This window comes from Urocampus carinirostris, chromosome 3 (genome assembly GCF_059441175.1).
Source record: "Urocampus carinirostris isolate Australia breed hairy pipefish chromosome 3, RoL_Ucar_1.0, whole genome shotgun sequence".
Lineage (NCBI taxonomy): Eukaryota > Metazoa > Chordata > Actinopteri > Syngnathiformes > Syngnathidae > Urocampus > Urocampus carinirostris.
In genome coordinates this window covers 8,010,949-8,026,703 of record NC_142351.1, presented here as the reverse complement: position 1 = coordinate 8,026,703, position 15,755 = coordinate 8,010,949, and the positions used below count along the sequence as shown (strand labels likewise).

The 15,755-nt window shown below is 40.3% G+C and overlaps 3 protein-coding genes across 4 annotated transcripts in view; all 3 read left to right on the top strand.

The window, feature by feature from the left end:
- The window catches only part of LOC148368507 (uncharacterized), an 81,677-nt gene that overhangs the window by 33,082 nt on the left and 32,840 nt on the right, over window positions 1–15,755 (top strand). The window lies entirely within an intron of this gene.
- Window positions 830–6,170, top strand: LOC148368511 (uncharacterized). Its single transcript, XM_088329708.1, has 3 exons — window positions 830–941; window positions 4,265–4,305; window positions 4,381–6,170. Exons 1-3 carry the CDS (start codon window positions 830–832, stop codon window positions 5,260–5,262), a joined length of 1,035 nt encoding a protein of 344 aa, XP_088185834.1. The 3' UTR covers window positions 5,263–6,170.
- Window positions 7,853–14,740, top strand: LOC148368510 (uncharacterized). Of its 2 annotated transcripts, XR_015849939.1 has the most exons (4): window positions 7,853–8,118; window positions 9,698–9,790; window positions 12,460–13,795; window positions 13,963–14,740. XR_015849939.1 is itself a non-coding variant. In XM_088330542.1 (3 exons), exons 1-3 carry the CDS (start codon window positions 8,016–8,018, stop codon window positions 13,713–13,715), a joined length of 1,452 nt encoding a protein of 483 aa, XP_088186668.1. In that variant the 5' UTR covers window positions 7,853–8,015; the 3' UTR covers window positions 13,716–14,738. The 2 variants fall into 2 exon arrangements, 1 of the variants encoding a protein (XP_088186668.1); XM_088330542.1 differs by having other exon boundaries at window positions 12,460–14,738.

Here is a 15,755-nt window from a genome sequence, read left to right as displayed (position 1 = left end):
CACAACCTGCTCATTTTAAAACAGATTTTCATGTGGGTAACTTGTTGTTATCAACATTACGGCAAATTAGATTGAAAACATTTAAGAAACTGAAAAATGATTCCTTGAAAAAACTTACGTCATTAAAACAACAATTTATAAACCATTATAGAAGTTTTTAACACTGTATATTAAACGCTGAGAAAGACCGATTTCAAATTCAAAATCAGTGTTAGGAGGACATTTTGAGACTATGAGAAGAACTGGCATAACCTTTTTTTTTAACAATTTTTTTCCAAATCAAGGCAAATGATTTTTTTATGACTAGCAAAAAATCATCTATGTATAAATATATTCAAAAAAATAATAATATTAAAAACACTTGGTCAAAGGAAATTGGTCATATGACATCTACTGAAGAGTCCGTATAGATCAGGGGTGTCAAACCCAATTATATAGAGGGCCAGAACTCAAACCACACCTTTAATAAAAAAAGAAATAAATATGCATTTAAAACAGTCAGGAATATTATTCCAGAATAGACAAACGTAAACATTAATTGAATTAAAAATTGTTGTTCTCCATAGAAATATCTCCTGTAGGCGCGTTAATTAGTGGGCTGCTACAGCACACCGACCTATCCAGTCGTCTATATCTGTGTCCTACAATTCATTGCGGCTGGGTTTCGAAGTTGAAGGTGTCATGGCAGCCGAACACTAGAATGTCGAGAAAGTCCTGTAGTCGACTTAAAACGACGTAAACTCGACATAAGTATCACTTTGCGGTCTTTTTCGAAGGTTTGTTCTTTTTACTCCCGAGTCGGAGCGTTTTTCGTTGAAAGGTGGATAAAATGCGCTCCAGTGGGGAAGAAGTACCTCTTGAAGAGAAGCTTCGGGGAGCCAAAGAGGAGACCGAGCGAGAACGTCAACGACCGGAGACTAGTTCCAAGGAGCTCGGGGCAGGTCCGTCATTTTTTGCTTCTGCTCCATCCTTGACATCAGGGGCGTTACCAGTGGGTGGTGGCCGGTGTTATGCCGAGAAATGCGTCCCTGCTAAGATTTGAATCCCGTAGCTACTATAACCACTTTTACCTCGTTTTATCTCACTTTTCGGGAATGTAATGGTGAACAGATAACCAAAACCACTTCGTCCTGCATTTGTTGGGAATATAATACAATTTAAACCATTCCGTCTTTGTATTCGAATGGTAATGCACACCATATACAAATCACTTTTGAGCATGTAGTATGTTTATTTTGCCTTTTTCTACTTAAATTCGCCCGTATTGAAACTGTTATGCAGTCTACCATAAAGCTTATTATGCTGAAATGAACCGTCAAATCCTCAACAGATAAACGGGAGACGTTTATGTTACCTGCTCAAAAGTGGTTTATATACGGTGTGCGTTACCGTTCGAATACAAAGACAGAATTGTTTAAGTTGTATTACTTTCCCGACAAATGCAAGACCAAGTGGTTTTGGTTGTATTGGGTTTGAACAATTTTTATCGACACTTTTAACAGCAATTAAACACATTCACCATTTTATCATATCATATTCTAACATAATGAGGTTTGAACATTTTTTATTTACACTTTTAACAGCAATTAAACACCTTCACAATATCACCAAATCACATTCTAACAATGTGGATCATTAGGGAAATATATGTTCGTCATTACATTCCAGAAAAGTGATATAAAAGTGAGATAAAATGAGGTCAAGGTGGTTATAGAAGCTACGGAATGCAAATCTCGGCAGTGGCTCATTTCTCGGAATAACAGGTTAGGTTCCGGAATAGGGTTTGGGCTTCAAATCAGGGTTTTAAACTTATTTTAAGGTTCCAAAATAGGATTGAGGCCAGGGCTAGAAAAACTAAGGCTTAGGCTCCTTGTTAGGGTCTCAAATGGAATTAAGTGGTCGAAATAGGATTGGGGCTAGTTACACCTAGAGTTAGGTGTAGGTTGTGCAGTCCTTTGAGACATTTTTGTGATTTTTAGGGCTATATAAATAAATTTGACTTGACAACCTTTTTGGTGTGGCGTGCCACTTTCAAATGTCCTTGAAAATCAGTGTGCCACACAAAGATAATTACTCGCACAACAATTTTTTAATTTCCATCAGAGCTGTAGTTTTACTTCAGTCCAAATTACACAACATGGTTAAACATTGAAATCGTATAACCTACCAATTTAATTTCTGCTCTTCTTGTTCTTCAATAAACTAAAAAATGAATGTGAGCAACTTGTGGAAAAGCCTGTAGACATCCATGATGTCAACTTTTTACCACAAAAATCAACCAGAATCAAGCATTCTTCATCAAAAAACGTTCGGCTGTTGAGTAGTATAAGACCCGGGCGTCTCCCTTGCTGATTCTTTTCAAAGAAGTATATTTTTACACGTAACAAAAGATGAAAGTTATTGCAGTGATGATTTTGCTTTATTCGTGTGTGTGTGCGGATTTTACATGACCATGTGTTTGATTCTAGACTTTCTCTCTTAAGAATGTGTGAGCAATGCTTAACAGAGTTCAAAGAGCCCTAATTCTGTTTTCCATTGCGCTTATTTGTTGGTATATTACTTTAATTAGGCCTGTTCAGGGTGGAACAAACCCCAAAAAATAAGGGTTCTGGCTAATAAACGAATTGAATAGAGAGATATTGTTGTATAAAGTAGATGATAAGTAAAGATAAGGAAAGTTGAACCTGAAATGAACTTAAAGCAAACAGTCTTGGAGCTGACAAAAGACTATCGTGTGTAGACATCTGGCGGAAGTCATGGGATGATGATGTTGCTGGAAGTCACATGCTGATTGCCGAATGAGCCCGGGCGGGCGACCATCACGAGTTATCACGAGTTGTTTTAAGCAATGCAATAAAGAGTGTTGCCTTTTTGCCATATCTTCCCTCTGCGTATTTTTTGGGGCGACGCCCAACAACGTTTCCTCCAATAATGGGAGAACTTAAAATTGCATGAGAGCTCGTGTCGAGCGTGATTGCCGGCCGAAAGCAAGAAAAGTGAATTTGGAGCGTGCATTTTCGAGGTGTTAAACGGACTTCATTATGATTGGTTGACCATAGGCCAATCTATCCCTTGTGGAGTTAATTCACTTCCTGTAAGTTAAATCATCTGGCGGCGTTTCTCCTACATATATAATGTAATAACTTTATAATATTTATAAAATTCATACTAATTTCAAATGATGGTTTTTAAAAAATACACGTTTTAGAAACCCAGGAGGAACCAATTAAACCCTAGCCGCTTGCCATGAACTTCCTATGGTATGGAAAAACACGGATGTCGGTTGTGTGTTTTCTGTTATTGCCCTTGCATCATCCATTTTGGCCTGGTCAAGGGGATGACCTCACGTGTGGCTCCTTCTCAAGGTTTCTTCATTTTCCTCATGCTGGGATTTTTTTTTTAGTTTTTACTTGCCCTCGCGTAGGTTTTCAGATCATGGGATGTTGTCGTGGTGGTCTTTGCAGCCCTCTGCGAGTGTTTCTGATTAGTGCAAGACTCTCAAGTGGGAAGTGCCGTAAAGCCGATGTTGGCCATATTGACTCATTTTTTATGGTGTACAGGAATTTGAGCTCTGTAGCTATACAGGCATAGGGCACACCAAAAGGAAGCTTTAAGAGTCATCTTTCATGAGTCAACAGTTGATTTAGTCGATTTGATGACATTGCCATGTTTTTTGAAAATACTTGTTTCCCGGAAAACTGAGAAAAATGGCTCCTTGCAAAATGATGCATTTCAAGCAGATGTTTCGCCTCGGTGCTTTTTTTTTTTTATATCTATATTTTCGATACCTAGAATACCTAAACCATACTTTCCATAAACACAAGGGCATTTTGCTTGAAAAATAACATTTGATTGAGAGAACACGAAACTTATGCATGAACTTTGCAAAAATTCTCAGCCCCTGATGTCTCGGGTGCCGGATCACATGATTCAGGTCGTCATGGTGATCGCAGGGTCCTATGATACGTCATCCCAACGAAGGCCCTTGGTCATTTTTTAGAAAGAATAAAGATTTGAAGCGTTAACAGTCTGTACTTATATATTTGCTTTTCTCGTCACACTGCGCGTACTTGGCATATACGCCGGCGCCTTCTCAGCACCCTAATACGGCAAATACAGGAACAAAACGCGGCACTAAGTGTTGACGAAGGAATTTGATCAAAGCCACCACTACCATCTCGTGATGATTTAATTCCCAGTAGCTTCATTCGAACTGATCAGCAGCTTTAAATCCTTTATAATTTTTTTGCGTTTTGTCACTCAGGGACAATTCTTCTGAAAACGTACCAATACGACACTGAACGAGTTAAGGGCAATACAAATAAATGTGACTTGTGTCTTGCAGACGTCAGCCAAAAATATCTTCCTACTGCGCATCAGGAACCAGAGTTGCCTGCCGTTAAAATTGAGGAGGAAGATCTGAAGCCTTATCACATTAAGCAAGAGACAGAAGATGTGGAGCCTGTTGGCGTTAAAGAAGAGGACGATTTTCCGGTCTTGCTAGTGACCGGGGTCCGTTCAATTGTCGAAGATCTAGGTCAACCTGAAGATCAAGGTCAACCTGAAGATAAAGGTTCGTGGGAGCCTCTGAGCATCAGCCCCCGTCAACACGTGGAAACAGATGACAACGACACGTCCCACTCTGCAAACGCTGAAGGTGGTAACACATGTTCTCAGTGTGGGAAAACGTTTCGACGCAAGTCTTATATGAGGTTGCATATGAAATTCCACGCTGGCGAGAAGCCTTTTGCCTGCTCAGTTTGCGGTAAAACATTCTCCCTAAATAGACTCTTGAAATCACACCAACTAATCCACGCTGGCGAGAAGCCTTTTGCCTGCTCAGTTTGCGGTAAAACATTCACCCAAAATGTACACTTGAAATTACACCAACTAACCCACACTGGTGAGAAGCCTTTTTCCTGCTCAGTTTGCGGTAAAAAATTCACCCGAAATGGACACTTGAAATCACACCAACTAACCCACACTGGGGAGAAGCCTTTTTCCTGTTCAGTTTGCGGTCAAAGTTTCATTCAAAGTGGAAACTTAAAGAAACATATTAGATCCCACACCGGCGAGAAGCCTTTTTCTTGTTCAGATTGCGGTAAAAAATTCACAGATAATAGAAATTTGAAATCACACCAACTAACCCACACTGGCGAAAAGCCTTTTTCCTGCTCAGTTTGCGGTCAAAGATTCAGAGAAAGATCGAACTTAAAAAGGCACACTAAAACCCACACTGGCGAGAAGCCTTTGACCTGTTGACATTGTGGTAAAAAAAAAAATTATCCATATTAGACACTAGATGTTACACACAAGAACGCACACTCAAGACTTTTGCTTGCTCGGTTTGTGGTCAAACATTTCCTGAAAGTGGGAGATTAAAAACTTGACCAAGTATCACACAGGTCGTCTGTAGGAACATAACTGCCACAAAACCATTTGCCCTCACCTTTTTACAACCAGTGACTCTGCCGACACATCAAAATTCCCACATTCGTTCACAGGAAGTGAGCAGACTCCCCAGCTGTATGATAAAGATTTGAAACCCCAAATTCTTCAAATGGATTTAAAAGATTCATGATTTGCATATCTGTCATGGTTTTTGATAGATGATGTATTTCCTCGTGTGTCGCATACAATTTTGCCTGTTGTCAAGAATTATAATTATCATAACAATAAGATCGCCGACCTAGGTCCCTAGGGTTGGGGCCTGTTCTCACCAGATCCCCAAAGTTTGGAGAGCCCGTGGTTCTCCCTGTCATCGGGATGAGAACAATCCCCGTGAAGTCCACTGCCAAAAGAGATAGGAACCTTTATTTTTTCAACTTCTTGGTTGGCCATGTGCTGCTTCTCACACACCCCTCTCCTGAGGGACCTTTGTTCTCAAAAGTACACAAAAAGGGTTAGTGCAACAACCTCTTTGGTGTTTTGGGCAAATATCCCATGTTGGCACGCTATGAAAACAATCCCTGTTCATTTAAATGAATCTATAATCTTCAAACCGGGTTCATTGATCATTACTGTTAACCTGTTGAATAATTTCTTCCGCCTTCCCCCTTGCTAACACTGAGTACCTGTGTCAACAATGTGCTTTATTTTTACGTTTGATTCAATTTTCTTTGTCATGTGAATAAAACGTAGTTTGTTGAAATCAAACTGCGTGAATCATTTCTGGGTGGATGTTATTTTTCTTCTGGACTGATCAATCATTATCCATATCAACGAACTACAAAATCGATCAATTAAAGCTGAAAATACATTGTGTTTAAAGTTGCATCTTTCATGATAAATGCTAGACACAGGCTATTTCAAATGAATTCGTGTTGGAAACCGAGAGCACCGCCTACTGACCGAATTGGTAATCACCAAAGTAGTTTTTGAACCAAATAAATATGATTTAAAGCCATTTGGAAATGTTATTTTGGCCATGAAAGAGTCTGATATCATTTTATGAATGATGACTTTTGCCAGAACCGAAACTTAACCATGTGTTAAGTCAAGACAGAAGAGGAACTTGGATTTTCCTGGACCAAAATGAAGTTGAGACTGGAAATCACCTTGACCACATTGTAAGACAACATTAAACTGAAATATGAACTGTTTTAAGTATATACAGAACGTGACCCATCAGTAGCCCAATTTGTTCCCCATTTAACAATCAAAACTAATAATGTTCAAATGAGTCCGAAGATTAAACTCTTGGCATTCAAAATATCAAGATTTCCTAATCTACTCATCCCTGAAACTCTAAATCTGACGGACATGGTCTTGCAGCCATGAAGTTCCACAATATTACGTAACATCCTAAAAAGGTTTACTCCAAAACACACCATAATACCGATGGTAAAAAAAAAAAACAGTCGAAAAGTATCTCTGCCTTGTTACTAGCTGCGTGCTTCGCCCCCTAATTCCCGTTTACAAATAAACAGAGTTCTAAAAATATTTTCTTTTGATGGGCAGCTTTTTCAGCCAATCACAGCTTCGCTTCTCGGTCCTCAGCCCGCATTAGCCTATACCGGTCTGTATTGCTAAAAACGACAACGCCTCCTTTAATTCCGAAGAACTCTAGCCAATCGTGACCGTGTCAAAAGATAATCGACACATTGGTCGGCCAATAAAATTTGAAATAAGTCAATATGAAGATGTGTCTATCGTATGCAAATGAAACCCTGAAATAAGTGTTCGTAACGCCACCAGTGATAAATTCTATGCACCATTTTTATGTGCACGAATGCAGAATTGGGATGGACGCGGAATGACAATTTAAGTGTTTACAACTCTCGCAATGTCTGTGAAAAAATGGCCGAAATAATATACACATTTGCAGAGATTTTCGAACTGTAAACTGGTCTTCTCCATATAGCCTCTTTTGGAAACACCTAAACCTGCCCATATATGGCGAGCCTTGGGCTAAACTAAAACTTACCCTATACCAGCAGGTGGCGCTGTTGGACTCGTCATTGCAGAACACTTTTACAAAACCTATACAAACATATTTCAGCAGGAATTTCAACAAAACTAAAGTTATTATTACACCTGTTACAGAGTGAAATTTTAACCTCTATACCGGTTTATATATATATTTTTTTTCAGGAGCATTTTTTAGTTTTAAAATATTGTTTTAAGTTAATTTTCTGTAATAAGAGCAAGTGTTGACGTTGATAACAACAAGTTGCCCACATAAAAATCAGTTTTAAAATGAGCAGGTTGTGATTTCTTTTCAGTATACAACCATTGAGCGAAGTTGCCCCGACCAAGATGGTCGCCACGTAGGCACGCGAGTTAGCGGGCTGCTACAGCACACCGCCCTATACAGTCATCTATATCCATGTCCCATAATCCATTGCGGCGGGGTTTCGAATGTGAAGGTGTCACGGGTGCCGGACAATAGAATGTCCTGTAGTCGACTTCAAACGACGTAAACTCGACAGAAGTATCACTTTGCGGTCCTTTCCGAAGGTCTGTCCTGTTTACTCCCGAGTTGGAGCGTTTTTTTTCGTTCAAACTTGGAGAGAATGTGCTCCAGTGGGGAAGAAGGACCTCTCCAAGGGAAGCTTCGGGGAGTCAAAGAGGAGACCGAGAGAGAACGTCGACGACCGGACGATCAGCTCGGGGAAGGTTGGACATTTTTTTGCTTCTGCTACATTGCCAATGCTTCGCTAACTTCAGCAGGCTGGCCAAAAATTCGACCATTTAAAAGAAAGAATAGTGGGTTTTAATTCAAATACAACCTTTTTCAGCCTTTTACAGTATGTGACTCATTTTTCAACTCGAGCAAATTCTAAAAGTGCAGGAAATAACATTTAGGCTCTCGAGTGACTCCTGTAAAGTAACATGAAAACTTAAATGGCTCCCTGAAAATGTTCCCTCAAACTCAAAAGCTAAAGTGCAGGAATTAAAATGAAGTTTAGCAGCAACTCGTATGAAGTCGGGTCAAAACTTCAATAGTTCCCAGATATCTTTACAATAAATGACAAATACTGGCATGACTTAAAACCAAAAGTGCATCGCAATTTCAACCGTGTGGATTTTACACAACCATGTGGAAATGTCAGGGTTTGGTGCTTTCACTCCTCCTTATATCCAAAAGATAGCAGCTTTACCACATGTCCCCTGGCTTAATGCTCTGGCAAAGAGCAATAAGCCACATCTTCCACCTCATTTTGCTGAACCGTTTAGATTCCTGTAGACTTTCACTCACCAAAACAACAAGCTACACCTCCTCCTTCAATTCCTTTCACATTCTAACTTCTCTTCACTCATCTCAAATGTCCTCTAAATTCTATTCCAAAGTCTCCTTTAAGATTCTCTCCTCCCCAAAAACTTCCCTAGGTCTCCCTCTCACGTTTTCCCTCCTTGTCCCAAGACCTGCACCTTCTAGCGTTTTCTTCAGGGTATTACAAGGTAACCTGTTTTCAAGATTCTCGCCACCCAAAGATCCCCTCTCAAGTTTCCCTCTCAAGATCTCCTTCTCTACTACCCAAGTCCCACACCCCCTTCTCGCCGGTACCATCTTTTGTTGTTGCTGTTTAAATAAACGTCTCTCAAGTCAGGTTACACCACATCCCTTTGTGTCCTGCGTTTGGGACTGTCCGACAACTTGTGACAGGAAATGTTCCAATTTGACTTAAGACACAGCGATATCTAAATGCTTAAACGTAACCTCGTACTTTTGTTTACTTGTCCTTGAGGGAGAAGGACGAGCTTAGAAGGTTCTGGCGTTCTGAGTATTCAGATTAGCACCTGGACACCTGGACACATGCTACTGTAGAACCTGCTGCATCTTTTCAAATGTTGAGACAGGAAGATTGATCCCTCCGTAACTTACTCTATATTTAATGTCGAGGTTGACTGTGTATTATGCACTGAGGCCCTAGCAACACTCATTGCAACCTGCTTAAATGTCTTAAACTCTGGAGAGTACTGTTTTTCAGATCAAACGTTTTCAACTGGACCAAAATGTAATAAAAATAAAATAAAACAAACATTTGTTTAAAATGTTCTCATATTCATGTAGTGTTTTTTTGTTTGTTTCAATCGTGTGTTTTTGTGAACTTTTTCTTAATTTTGACATCCGAAGTCATTCAAAAAGTCTTGAAATTAACTTGCCCTAGGCTATAGGAACCCTGCGGTGTTCTATGCGTCCCTTCGTGAGTTTCTGTGAATAAATAAATGCGATTTGACTTGTGTGTTGCAGACATCAGTGAAGAATATCTTCCTACTGCGAGGCAGGAACCAGAGTGTCCAGGAACTGTTTACAAGATACTCCAAATTGTGTTGAACAGAGCAGGTTGGTCGTTTTCCTTTCTGCAACGTCCTTATTTTGGGGGGAATGTCGTTGGGCGTCGCCCCAGAAAAATACACAGAGAGGAGATATGGCAAAAAGGGACCGCTCCTTATTGCATAGCTCAACATAACTCTTGATGGTTGCCCGCCCCCGGCTCATGACTTCCACCAGATTTCTACACACAATAAGCTATTGTTATCTCCAAGACTGCTTAAAGTTCATTTCAGGTTCAACTTTTCTTATCCTGAGTTATTATCTACTTTCCACAACATTTGACATCTCACATTGGGCCGTTGACGTCCACCGTACTTTCCTTTCGTAAAAGGTCCGGGCCTCTGTCTCGCTCATTCTTTCAAATGACGTACCTTATTTCTAAATCAGTCACGTGCGCTATGGGGCCGTTTCGAATAAGACATATTTGCCTTTATTTGTAAATATTTTTCGTATTGGCTAATCTTTTTATCATCGGCGATCACCGTCTGTTTTCTTTCCCCTTGACAGAATTGTCGAGAAATCGAGGTCGACGCGTAGCGACGCGCAACCTAAAGCCGACCTTCTGTTAGTTGGTCATCATGGCGGCGCAACGTTAACTTTCAAAATAAGGCATAGCTTCAGTATTTTGACATCGTGTATTTTCACACCCTAAGGGCACAGTCTCCCAAGTCAGTTTATTTTGGGTTTATACCGAGTGACAGCGGTAAGTAGGGCTGCACGATGAACCGAAATCGAATCCATATCACGATGTGACGTGGTGCGATAGCGTAACCCCAAACCACTGCGTTTTTTTTCCAAGGATTCATACTTCCAGTTTTTATTTGATTGACAGAGTATTTGGCCGACAATAATGGTCACATTCCGTGGTTTAACAGCACCGGCCAATCATAAGCGGGTTTTTAATGGCACCAACCAATAAAGGCGAGGCAAAGTTTGCAAGACGTGTGCGCGCGACGTTAAGAGGCTGGTGTAAGCTGCCGGTCAGCCTAGCGGCGCGTACACAGATGGCCACCAAAACAAATGCCACATTTTGGTTTTAGCGGCTCGTTACATTGAAAATAAAATCATTAAATCGAAAAGCGCAACGAAAAGCCGATCACCAGAGGGTGCACCCTGTATTTTAATTCCGTCCCGGAATTGACTGATCGGCAGTGGAAAGCTAACCGCTCTGCTAACAACACTTAAGCCGAAGCTGCCGAACGTGGCTCGTCACAGACGCCAGATCCATTACCCGTGACACGGATGACTCGGCGCTTCCACTCGTGAAAACCTCTACATTTCTGACTCTCGTCTTTCAATCATCACAAAGACATCGCAGAAGTTGCGGGTACCCGACTCTAGCGTGTAGCTTGCCAGTCCCTTCACCGTTAATTTTCCCTGAAAGCAATAATCTTCCAATTTTGTTGTCTTTTTGTGTTATTGTTACTGTATAGTGACTTGTTTACCTGACTGCCCATTTTGTACATCTGGTTAGCTGCTCCTCTTGCACTCTTTGCACTACTGTATAATACTATACATAGTCATAATTATTTAGTATATTATTAGTACTTCAATACCCCAACTATATATAACATTTTATTTATATCTGTACATTCAAGGAAACTGCGGGTCAGATGTATCGACATTTCGTTCTGTATACACGTGTACAAGAATGACAATAAAGAAGATCTGAATCTGAATAATGACAAGAAAAACTATCCAACTGAAGTTCTGTTTTGATTTTTACATCTATAGTTGCTATTTTGTTACAGTCGTATACAGTAATCCCTCGGTTATCGCGGTTAGTGGGGACCAAAACCACCCACGAAAAGTAAAAATCCACGAAGTAGCGACGCCCCTTCAAAAATGCCTTAATTCTTTTTTAAAATTTATATATTAATTGTTTTATTTCATTATTATTTTTTAGACCTGCAAAGCTCTGAACCCGAAAAATGTGGAACCGCGAAGTAGCGATGTCCCACTGTACTCTTTCCCTGAGTACGTCATCTCGAGTCATGTTGGCACGTCACAATGTTTGTTTTACCTGAAAAAAAAAACCTAGCGCAGAAAATGCACTTTTCTTTCCAAATCGAAAATCGCCTCGAAATTGCAATTCTGGTCTGAGAAATCGCAACTACTTTTTTTTTCAAAATCGTGCAGCCCTAGCTGCAAGTCCCAAAATACTGAAGGAAGTGGTCTGCAAACTTTGTTTCGAGACAGCCCAATCATGTGAAGCTAGCGTAGTTGCTAATGTTCGCCGCAATTTTGGCTTCTGTGGGTTTTGAAAGGAAAGCACGGAGTTATAATTATCACCGGTATGGACATCATTACATAGTGCAAGAATACATCCAAAAATGATTTACTCGAAAAGTGGGAAATTATAACTTAAGTGGCTGTCGTAAATCAATCATCCCAAAGGTGAGAACCACCAGGAAAAGTATGTGTGTGTCTGTGTGTGGAGTCCCACTTTGGAACAATTTACAAGACGATCCGAACAAAGCCATTCTTGGCATCTCATGGTGATTTATCATACTGATTTCATTCCCAGAGGCCTAATACTTACTGATCAGCAGCACCTAAGCCTTTCGAATTTTTTTACGTTTTGGCACTCGGGGACAATGCTTCTGAAAACGTACTAATACGTTATGGCACTGAACGAGTTAAGGGCAATACAAATAAATGTGACTTGTGTCTTGCAGACGTCAGCCAAAAATATCTTCCTACTGCGCGGCAGAAACCAGAGTTGCCTGCCGTTAAACTTGAGGCGGAGGAGGAAGATCTGAAGCCTTGTCACGTTAAGCAAGAGACAGAGGATGGGGAGCCTTTTGGCGTTAAAGAGGAGGGCGGTTTTCCAGTCTTGCTCGTGACCGAGGTCCGTTCAATTGTCGAAGATCAAGGTCAACCTGAAGATCAAGGTCAACCTGATGATAACGGTTGGCAGGAGCCTCGGAGCATCAGTTCATGTCAACACTTGGAAACGGATGAGGACGACACGTCCCACTCCGCAAACGCTGAAGGTGGTAACACATGTTCTCAGTGTGGGAAAACGTTTCAAAGCAAGTCTTATATGAAGTTGCATATGAAACTCCACACTGGTGAGAAGCCTTTCACCTGCTCAGTTTGTGATAAAAGATTCACTACAAGTGGGAAGTTGAAAATACACACTCTAACCCACACTGGGGAGAAGCCTTTTTCCTGCTCAGTTTGTGATAAAAGATTCACTTCAAGTGGGAAGTTAAAAATGCACACTAGAACCCACACTGGCGAGAGGCTTTTTTCTTGCTCAGTTTGTGGTAAAAAATTCACCCGAAATGAACAATTGAAATTACACCAACTAACCCACACTGGCGAGGAGCCTTACTCCTGCTCAATTTGTGGGAAAAAATTCACCCACCGTGGCGACTTAAAAAAACACACACTCATACACACTGGCGAGAAGCCTTTTTCTTGTTCAGTTTGCGGTCAAAAATTTACCCAAAATGGACAATTGAAATCACACCAACTAACTCACACTGGGGAGAAGCGTTTCTCCTGCTCAGTTTGTGGTCAAAGATTCCCAGAAAGATGGAGCTTAATTAGGCACACTAGAATCCACACTGGCGAGAAGCCTTTTTCTTGTTCAGTTTGCGGTCAAAGATTCACTATAAGTGGGCACTTAAAAAGACACACATTAACCCACACTGGCAAGAAGCCTTTTTCTTGTTCAGTTTGTGGTCAAGGATTCACAACAAGTGGGAGCTTAAAAATACACACTGGAACCCACACTGGCGAGGTGCCTTTTTCTTGTTCCGTTTGCGGTCGAGGATTCCCTACAAGTGGGAGCTTAAAAATACACATTAGAACTCACACTGGCGAGAAGCCTTTTTCCTGCTCAGTTTGTGATAAAAGATTCAGTGATCGTGGAAACTTAACAAAACACATTAGAACCCACACAGGTGAGAAGCCTTTTTCCTGATCAGTTTGTGATAAAAGATTCACCCATAGTGGGGACTTCAAAAAACACATGAGAACCCACACTGGTGAGAAGCCTTTTGCCTGCTCAATTTGTGGTCAGAGTTTTACCGAGAGTGCAAGTTTTAAGAAACACATCAGAATCCACCCTGGTGAAAAACCTTTGACCTATTGACTTAGTGGGTAAAAATGTATCTATATCTGCACGAGAAATTACACACAAGAACCCACACTGGCGAGAAGACTTTTACCTGCTCAGTTTGTGGTCAAAAATTCACTACGAGTTGTAACTTAAAAAACATTCAATTGGCTAAGTATCATACAGGCCGCCTTTAGGAACATAACTGCCACAAAACCATTTGCCCTCACCTTTTCCAAACATTGACTCTGCCAACACATCAAAAAACCCACATTCATTTTCAGGAAGTGAGCAGACTGTCCATCTGTTTAATAAAGATTTAAAACCCCAAAGTATTTATACAGATTCAAAAGATTCATGATTTGCATGATGTTTCATGTTTCCAGATATATAATCTATTTCATCGTCTGTCAGCATCAAATTTTGCCTGTTATCAACAATTATAATTAAGAAACGATAAAATGGCCGACCTAGGTCCCCAGGGTTAAAGCCTGTTCTCACCAAAGCCCCAAAGCTCGGAGAGCCTGCGGTTCTCTCCGTCCCTGTCGTCCGGATGAGAACAATCCCTGTGAAGTCCAGCGCCAAAAGAGAGGGGGATCTTAATTTCTTCAACTTCCTGGTTGGCCATGTGCTGTTTCTCACACACCCCTCCCCTTTTCGTTCTCAAAAGTACACAAAAAGGGTTAGTGCAACAACTTCTTTGGTGTTCTGGGCAAATATCCCATGTTGGCATGCCATGAAAACAATCCCTGATCATTGAAATGAGTCTATTATCTTAAAACTGGGTTCATTGATTAGTACAGTTAACCTGTTTTCTTCCACCTTACCCTTTTACTAACACTGAGTGCTTGTGTCAACAATGTGCTTTATTCTTTTGTTTGATCCAATTTTCTTTGTCATGTGAATAAAACGTAGTTTAATAAAATCAAACTGAGTGCGTTATTTGTCGGTCGATATTATTTTTGTTCTGGACTGATCAATCATTATCCATATCAACAGGGTTGGGTAGGGTTACTTTAACTGGATTACTTTCAATGACTTTTGGATGACTCCAATACCAAATATGCTAATAAGAGACAAAAGAAACTAAATATGAATAGAATGACTAAATTTTGTGCAGGGTTGGGGAGTAACGGAACACACGAAACTGCAAAAATGATGTTGGCAAGCTGTTTGGATTTATTTTCATTTTGTTTCTGTCGCTTTTGATGTTCGTCTTGCCGGAGATCAAAGCCAGGAGAGAAAGCTTACCACGCATTGTGAGTCATCATTTGATTCATATTTAGTTTTTTTTTTGTCTTTTATTAGCATATTTGGTATTGGAGTCATCCAAAAGTCATTGAAAGTAATCCAGTTAAAGTAACCCTACCCAACCCTGCATATCAACGAACTCCAATATCAATCATTTAAAATTGAAAATACATTGGTTTTAAAGTTTCATCCTTCATGATAAATGCTAGACACAGACTATTTCAAACAAATTTGTGTCGGAAACTGAAGCACCACAGGAAAGGGACTAGGATTTTCCTGGAGCAAGATGAAGTAGAGACTGGAAATCACCATGACCACATTGTAAGACAACTTTAAACTGAAATATGAACTTATATACGATTTCTGAATGTACTCATCCCTGAAACGAATTTCTGTCGTAGCTCACCGAAGACATTGTCTTGCAACCATGAAGTTCCATAATAGTACGTAACATCCTAAAAAGGTTTACTCCAAAACAAAATGAATAAAAAAAATATATATATATATATCAGTCGTAAAGTATCTCTACCTTGTTTCTCGCTGTGTGTTTAGCCCCCTAATTCCCGTTTACAAATAATAAACAGACTTCTAAAAATGTTTTCTTTTGATGGACAACTTTTTCGGCCAATCGCTTCTCGGTCCTCAGCCCGCATT

What these genes read in the sequence shown, in the direction of transcription:
- LOC148368511 (XM_088329708.1), top strand. Translation starts at nt 830, where the DNA reads ATGCGCTCCAGTGGGGAAGAAGTACCTCTTGAAGAGAAGCTTCGGGGA. An exon ending in TTCCAAGGAGCTCGGGGCAG is followed by an intron (nt 942 to 4,264) that starts GTCCGTCATTTT and finishes TTTGTCACTCAG; the next exon opens with GGACAATTCTTCTGAAAACG. An exon ending in ACCAATACGACACTGAACGA is followed by an intron (nt 4,306 to 4,380) that starts GTTAAGGGCAAT and finishes ACTGCGCATCAG; the next exon opens with GAACCAGAGTTGCCTGCCGT.
- LOC148368510 (XM_088330542.1), top strand. Translation starts at nt 8,016, where the DNA reads ATGTGCTCCAGTGGGGAAGAAGGACCTCTCCAAGGGAAGCTTCGGGGA. An exon ending in GGACGATCAGCTCGGGGAAG is followed by an intron (nt 8,119 to 9,697) that starts GTTGGACATTTT and finishes TGTGTGTTGCAG; the next exon opens with ACATCAGTGAAGAATATCTT. An exon ending in AATTGTGTTGAACAGAGCAG is followed by an intron (nt 9,791 to 12,459) that starts GTTGGTCGTTTT and finishes TGTGTCTTGCAG; the next exon opens with ACGTCAGCCAAAAATATCTT.